General features: G+C 41.9%; 1 protein-coding gene across 1 annotated transcript in view; it reads left to right on the forward strand.

The window, feature by feature from the left end:
- The first annotated feature begins 57 nt into the window (after positions 1–57).
- LOC108234144 (nuclear factor of activated T-cells, cytoplasmic 1) overlaps positions 58–8,254 on the forward strand; it is a 71,950-nt gene continuing 63,753 nt past the window's right edge. Inside the window, exons 1-3 of the mRNA XM_017413097.3 lie at positions 58–452; positions 3,418–4,519; positions 7,485–7,644. Of these exons, the coding sequence (XP_017268586.1) occupies positions 344–452; positions 3,418–4,519; positions 7,485–7,644 (1,371 nt within the window). The 5' untranslated portion in view covers positions 58–343. The remainder of the gene's footprint in view (positions 453–3,417; positions 4,520–7,484; positions 7,645–8,254) is intronic.

Below are 8,254 nucleotides of genomic sequence, written 5' to 3' on the forward strand. Positions count from 1 at the left end.
GGGGCGGGGGGGGCGGAGGGTGTTTTCCAGCTTTAAAAGCACCGGAGCCGGCCTCTCTAACAAACCTCGCTGCGTCATCGACCCGGGGAGACTTAAAAGAAGAAAAAAAAAAACACCCTCTGAAGCGAACCAAACTCCTCACCACGCCGCTGCCGGCTCTCTGATCCATTTAATTCTGTTTGACGTGACGCGCATTGTCGCTCTGATACACAAGTCAGAGTGGCATTTTCTGTTGTTATTGTTTCACAGCCTGCGCTTCGCGGCGCGTCAGGTGAAGCAGTTCAGCTGTGAATAATACAGTCAGCGAAGCCGGCTTCGGAGAAAGTTGCGCATCGCTTGTTGAATGCAGGACACCTTCAGCCCGAGCGTCAGACCCGAGTTCAGCTTTGGAGCGAGGATAGCGCGGGGACTTCTCACCTCTCTCAGCGCCGACATGAAGTCTGCAGAAGAAGGTAAAACATACATTCTCATCTGTTTTCTCACTGAACTGCATGCGTGTTTTTTTTATTATTTTTTTTAAAGATGCATTTACGCACAATGCATCTGCAGCTCATCATGCAAACTGACCGAGATCGTATTGGAATTATTGCTCAGTTCTTTTAAAAGCTTTTATCATTTAAAAAAAGGAAGCGGACGATTCTTATCTTAAGTCACTGTTTTCCTCTATATGAGCTATTTTATTTTTTAAAGAAAAATAAGCCAACAGTAAACTTGACATTTCTGGGAACTTCGTGTAAAGTGTTTGACATGACATACAACATTTTGTTTTGCTTGATCTTTGTTTTTTTTTTTTGTTTTTTTTTTTTTCTTTTTCTTCATCCTGCTGTCTGTGCAGGTGTCTCTCTTCATGTGCAGTTAAAGATGATGATGATGATGATGATGATGATGATGAGGGGGTTACACTGTTGCTGTCAGCTGCACTCCCTCTCTGAGGAGGATGCAGTTGCATATTTCTGTTTATTTATCCAAAAGGAGTGATTAAAACAAGTGATTGCTACCATAATAAGTTATTACAAAGATGCTCTCAGGAATTGTTAAAGATTCTGTGCCTATTTTAGACTTTTCTAAATGTATGCTTCCTATATTTTTTGTGCTCTTTGTGATGCATTTATTGTTGGAAACTTTTATTTGGTTCATCAGAAGTCTGTGTCTCTTTTTGCCGCTGGCTTTATGTGGGGTTTCATTTCGTCTGAGGTTTCAGACAAACGGCTGCAGGCTTATTATTCGTTTCAGTCCCTCGGTAACTAAGCCCCGTAATTGGTTACAGGCTCGTGTGTGTGTTTGTGAATAGGTGCAAGAGAGAGCTGTGATCTTCTGGGATGTCGGGTAGCCAACTTGAGAAGGAGCCGTGCCTAACCACACACAGAGTCAGTAGTGTGTCGAGAGCTGTGATCACACATGAACTTCCATGTCAGGATGAGCAAATAAAAGCACACAAAGACATACGCACACGAACAGTAAGCCACCCCAAAGTTTTAGTTCCCAGAGGCTTCAGATGACTTCTGTGTTGGACCACATCTCTCCCTCTGAGGTCCCGTCAGTCTGAGCCCAGCCCAGACCACATTCCCCGCTTCTAAACCTCTCCATTCTTTAGTATTGCTTGTGGGCAGAGAATGTTTTGATCATGATAACATAATTAGGAAAAATGTCTAAGGACAGAAAGAGCACGCTATAATCTGAGCGACAGTCGGTTAAGACAAAGCGTGCAGCTTTGTGTTCAAAGGTGGTTTTAATTTATCTTTCAGTCATTTTTTTTTCTTTTTTTTTCTACCCCACAATCTGGGAGCCTCTCTAAGGCTGTTAGTTCAGAAGGCATGATGCGTGTCACCCGGAAACCTTGAGTTTCAAAAACATGCAGTGCGCAAAAATGAAAGCCTCAGTGTGATAAGTGGGTGTTAGAAGAAGTCAGGTATGTTGCAGCTCATTGCACTGATCAAACACACACACACAGACAACTAAAAAGCCCCAAAAATCAGCTGCAAATGTAACCAAAGGCAGTCAGGCCTGACACAAGTAGGCGTGTCACAACGGGTGGAGTGAGGCAGGAGATTATCATGCTATGTGTTTGAAGACAATGAAGGTGCCCAAAATGAAGCGGAGACAAGTGGGTAGAGAAGGGCAGCTGTGTTTTTTCCTCTTTATTCTGTGATTACAAAAAATGGCTTATTAAAGACTATGTTGCTGTATAAAACAAAATGAAAAAGGAACATTGACACAAAGAGAAAATTACGTTTTGAATCTAAATGGATTTTTCTATTGTATGTGTGGATAGAATCTATTGACATTTCAGGTTTGCACATATTGTGTCGAAGAATAACTTCTGTCAGTGGGCTTTTATGAACTAATTTTAAATTGCCTGCCCACATATTAAGTAGCATGTGACACGTTTGTCATTTCATGTGATGCACAGGATTGTGGTTTACAAATATAGCATGTTTCATTGAGGGGGACATGCATCGCTGGGTCTCAGACTCAGTGCTTTTCTGTCTAACCAGTTTTAAACCTTGCTGACATGATCAGAAAAAAAGATGGTTGAGATTTACACTCGACACAGCAGCTAACCACACCAAGTTTCACTGATGTATGTTCTTCCCCTGACTCAGTTTGCATGTCACTTGCACTCGTGTGTACACACCTTTTGTCCGTGCACACATTGTCTGTGTGTAGCGTTGCAGCTAACTTCCCTTGACTTAATCACAAGCTCGGAGCGATACGAGAGTGCTGTCAGCTGTCCACAGGGGAGGGCCTAATTCACTCAGTGAGTGATGCAATCAATCAAAGGGAGCATCAATCAGCACTGAGGAATTCCTGTAGAGTACATATGACAGCAGGGTGTGCCAAACAGAGCTGGAGATGAGCTGATCAAACAAACAAGAGTGGCTGTGCAAGTTGCGACTGCGCAGCAAATACAGTAACAGCTCTGAGATGATTGCTTAGCCCCTACAAATGTTTCACTTTTTGTAAGTTTGAGTGAGATGTGAGTAGATTTACAATTTAAAATGCAGAGTGTTTTGCTCATGTCAAAGTAAAGGCTTGGGGGCCAGATAAAGCCCTTGCTATAGTTTTATCTGGCTGGTGAAATAATATTTTAAATATATTAGAAATGTGATCAAATCTTTTACTAGGAAATAAACAAAAACAGATGGTAGAGAGCAAAGCATAAGAAAGGCAAATCATAAATTGATTCTAAATACCAAGGTTATTTATATATATATACATCTCAACTTATATATATATATATATATATATATATATATATATATATATATATATATGTGTGTGTGTGAAATTGGCTGAGATTGACCTTGAGCTTGGACCAAGTTTTTATTATGAATCCTTTTCTACTGTTTGATTCCCAAGTGTTAAAAGAATGCACCTGCAGATGTTAACTATATATTTTAAACTTCTATTTTTCAGATGCATACAACTACACACCAAACGTCAGCCTGAGTCTTCCACTTGGTATGGGCAACCCCTGTCTGCCCACTCAGTACCACACTCTACAGTCCAGCCCTGTCATATCAGTTTCCTCTTGCCACCAGACAGGCTACGGCCTTCAAAATGACAACCATTCAGTGTCTGGTTATTACCTGCCACAAGGCCTGAGACCAAATGGTGCTCCAGCCCTTGAAAGCCCTCGTATAGAGATCACTGCCTACAGCCAGTACCCAGAAAATGAGGTAGAAGAGGGCAGCGGTGAGGATCACATCATCAAACGAGGTGTCAACTCCATTGTCACACTGACACTGCCTAATGCTGATGGGTACCGTGACCCCAGCTGTCTAAGCCCTGCCAGTAGCGTGTCTTCACGCAGCTGTAACTCAGATGCCTCATCATATGAGTCTGGCTTCTACAACTATGACAATTCCCCACAGAACTCCCCCTGGCAGTCTCCTTGTGTTTCTCCCCGAGGTACTTCCTCACTTCTGTCATGTCCACATGCAGTTGGCCCAGCAACAGGCTCCCCTCACCATTCGCCCTCCACGTCCCCTCAAATTGGAGCAGTGGCAGAGGAGGGCTGGCCAGCCCAACCTCGTGGCTCCAGGCCAAACTCCCCGTCCTGTGGTGGAGGTGGCGGAGGCAACACCGGCGGCATGGGAAAGAGAAAGTACAGCTTCAATGGCTCCTCCTACCATCAGACATCCTGCTCACCCAACCAGTCCCTAACCCCTTCTCCACACGGCTCCCCCAGGGTCAGCGTTACAGATGAGAACTGGCTCGCCAACACCAATCAATACACCAACTCTGCCATTGTGGCTGCCATCAATGCTCTTACCACAGATGGGGTAGTAGACATGGGGGAGGGAATCCCAATCAAGACACGAAAGACCATGCTGGACCCCACCCCCTCCATGAGCTTAAAGGTGGAACCTGGTGGTGACGAGCTGGGTCCAGATGGTGAGCTCTGCCATGAGGACTATCCCTCACGCCTGGGTCTGAAGAAGGAGAACTATGGTGGAGGGTTCCTGGATGTGCCCCAGCATCCTTACTCCTGGCATAAACCAAAGCCTTACCTCAGGTACGTTGAGTTTCCCCAGGTCCTGCTGGGCCAAATGCCTAAAGGTAGTGTCTCACTGGGCTGCAACTGATGGAGACTAGTTGTGACTCAAAAGTACAAGTCTCACTGATTTTAAAGTGTTATCGAGCAGTGGGCTGTGTTTTTGTGCACAGTGCATGAAAAACTGTATACTAGGCCATGCACATTTTTGTGTTGTCCACCTTTGCTTGCTTTGTACCAACCTTAAGAAACACTCCCACACTCTGCTGGAGTTCATTTTTTAAATGAAAACAATCAGATTTGGAACTTTTTTTTTGTTGTTGTTTGTTTAATATCGTTCATCTTCTGTATCTGAGTCTTTGATGTTTGCTAACCCTCCTCTGCAGGTGTCCAAGTACAGCTCTAGAATGTACAGAAACTAAACTGAAAAGGTTTTGAGATTGGTTCAAGATGTTTTTGCGAAATCTGCAACTATTTTGAGAAAAAAAAATGTTGCCCAATTTTTTTGAACATGTTCAATACTCAAGTGACAAGACTGCAAGCTTCTGTGAGAAAATTAAGATTTCTTGCATAATGTTTTTGGGACATTTTAAAGACTTTGATGCTGTTTGCCAATTAGTTGCCACCAATCTCAGCCCAGTGACATACAACATTAGACTGGTAATCTTCCATCAAAGGCTAACATATGTATCCAGGATTAAAAATGCAAAACAAATGAACAATAAATAGGACCCCTGCTTTTTCTGACACTGATTAGATGTTCGACTGCACTCCTTTGCCGATAAACAGACAGTTTTTATTGGGAGCATCTTCACAAGGGTTTGCCAGAAAAAAACTTCTAGATGTGACCTCTATGTCTCCCCCTTTAATAAACTCAAATTCCCACTAACACATATCAAAAAAATTTGCTTCATCTCATTTACGTTTCTACATTAACAAATAATTTTAAACCCTGAGTCGATAGATTACTATTTTTCTAACAATATATGCATTTTAATTGGCATCGTTGCCTTATTCTTTTGTTGTCTTCTTGTATCCAGATTTTGTTTTGGTGATTTCTTTTTCTTTTAGTTTTTAATCTTCAAAGACACTATCAAAAGGCAGAGACGCAAAGAAATAGGCTCTTCAGTTCCAAACAAGCTCTCTTTGAAGATCAAAACTATTTCATAAATCAAATTTTGCACGGAGTTGCTCTGCATGTGTGAGCTACTGTTGCTATAACAACCCACACAGAAACATCATAATGCATACACTGACACAAATCTCATATTATCATTTTTTGACAAAAGGTAAGCATATTGGGTTTTTTTTTTTTTTTTTTTTTTTTTTTTTTGTGGAATTTCTTTCCTACCCAATAACACACTTTCCTGTCTGAAATCAAGTGTTTGATTAAGATAGGGAGCAGCGGGAAGTAATGGTGACAGACCTGGCTGAAAGGGAAGCAGTCTGTGAGTTAATCAGCCAGCTCACTGCATTGGCCTGTCGCGCCGTTAGCCCATCTTTTTTTCTGTGTAGTTAAGGTGATGTCATTCGTTGACTGGCCAGATAAAACCCTGTGGGGGGAAATCAGTTTGTTTTGGGTCAACAAACAGCCAGCAAGTTTGACAAAGATGCTAAAGATTGTTTTCAATGGAGCCATCTTTCAGGTCAGGGGTCTGAGTTTACCAGGCATCCGGTGCAGAGAAATATTGTCCTGCACATGTTTGTTTTGGTTTAGATATCTCTTCAGTGTTCACGTGGGAATCTCAGACACTCCATCTGGAGAACAATGATGTTGAGGGACGCCAGCTGCAGCTCTGAGATTGAGATATCATACTCAAAGACAGGGTGTGCTGCTTCTTAGTCTGTTCTATTCAAAACGAATGGGACTGTGTTTCAGAATATCACAGCTATCAGTTTCTATCAAAGGGCATCTTAAGTACCAGTTAACTTGAGATTTGTTTTTGTGCCCTAGAAATGTCTTTCTTCCCGCTGTTGCTTTCCCAACTCATCATGACGGGTCCCACCTGTCACACTGTGTGAGACTCGCTACTCTCTAACCGGGGCACATTTGTGTCATTTATTTTTCACAAAAAATGCCCCTAATTATCAACTTGTGTAAATCCATTCATTTTTCATCAACTTATCTGTGGTTGGAAAACCTAGACATCCCTTTCCCCAGCGACACCCTCCAGCTCCTCATGGGGAGACCCAAGGTGTTCCCAGGACAGAGAGAATACATAATCACTACAGCATGTCCTGGGTCTGCCATGGGGTCTCCTCCCTGTGGAATGTTCCTAGAAAGCCTCCAGAGCCCAGGAGGCATTCTGATCAGATGCCCAACTCCCTTCAGTTTATTCTTGTCGAATTGGAGGAGAAGCAGCTTTACTCAGAGCTCTCCCTGGATGATGGAGCTCATCACCTTATCGCTAAGACTGAGTGCAGCTACAGAAAGGGGAAGGCTCATTTCAGCCACTTGGATCTCATTCTTTTGGTCATGAGCCATATCCTCATGACTAAGATGAAGGTTGGAACATAGATGGACCAGTAAATCAAGAGCTTTGCCTTTCAGCTCAGCTCTTTCTTCAGCCTGGTGCATTGCAGCAAAGCACTCATTACTGCCCCAATCTGATAATTCATCTCCCTCTCCATCCTACAATCACTCACGAACAAGACTCCCTGTACTTGAACTCCTCTTCTTGATCCAAAGACTCATCCCAACCCGGAAGGGAGCATTTCACCCTGGCATAATTATTGCCTCGGCCTAAAGAATTAGGCCTGCCAAAGATTAGATTATAAACTGCAATGAAATGGTGAATGATCAGGCCAACTGAAATACAGCAAAGCATCCCAGTTAGGGTTTGTTGCATTACGGGTCACTCAGAAGGCACTTGGTGTTTTTCGCAAACATTTTGAACAAGTTAAAAATAAATTTACTGTTGAAAAGCAGATCTTGCATCTGATTTTCCTTTCATGTGATAACAATCAATGTTTCATGTCACTGCAGTCCTTCTCTGCCAGCTCTTGACTGGCAGTTGCCATCCTGCTCCGGCCCATACAACCTACAGATCGAGGTGCAGCCAAAGTCCCACCACAGAGCACATTATGAAACAGAGGGAAGCCGAGGAGCTGTGAAGGCACTGTCTGGAGGACACCCTGTGGTACAGGTATGTCTACATTATGTTCAGGCAGCTAATGTCTTTTGACTGCCATCTTTAAGGTTCATGATGCATTCACTAGATTTAAAATGTAGCTTTGTTTTTTATGAACTCTATAAGAAAAAAAAGGCAATCTGAGCAGCAGAGGTTTTACCAGTTTGTTGACATGAACGAGTTGTTGTTACCATCTTAGTGACTACATGTAATCTCAGAAGAAGGTCAGGGTACCCTTTTTTAGTTTAAAGTTGTCATTATTATTATTATCATGCTATTATTTGAAATTTTAAACAAAACAATCTTAGGGAAACAGTTCAGCTATTTTGAAGTGTAGATCTGTTGAGATAATATGAACAATTAATATATTAAATAGCTCTTTGAATGGAAATACAGGTGCTGGTCATAAAATTAGAATATCATGAAAAAGTAGATTGATTTCAGTAATTCCATTTAAAAAGTGAAACTTGTACATTATATTCATACATTACATACAAACTCATATATTTCAAATGTTTATTTCGTTTAATTTTGATGATTACAAATGACAACAAATGAAAATCTCAAATTCATCATATCAGAAAATTAGAATATTACTGAAGACCAATAAAAACAAAGGATTTAT

The sequence above is a fragment of the Kryptolebias marmoratus genome, linkage group LG16, assembly GCF_001649575.2.
Source record: "Kryptolebias marmoratus isolate JLee-2015 linkage group LG16, ASM164957v2, whole genome shotgun sequence".
In the NCBI taxonomy this organism is placed as follows: domain Eukaryota; kingdom Metazoa; phylum Chordata; class Actinopteri; order Cyprinodontiformes; family Rivulidae; genus Kryptolebias; species Kryptolebias marmoratus.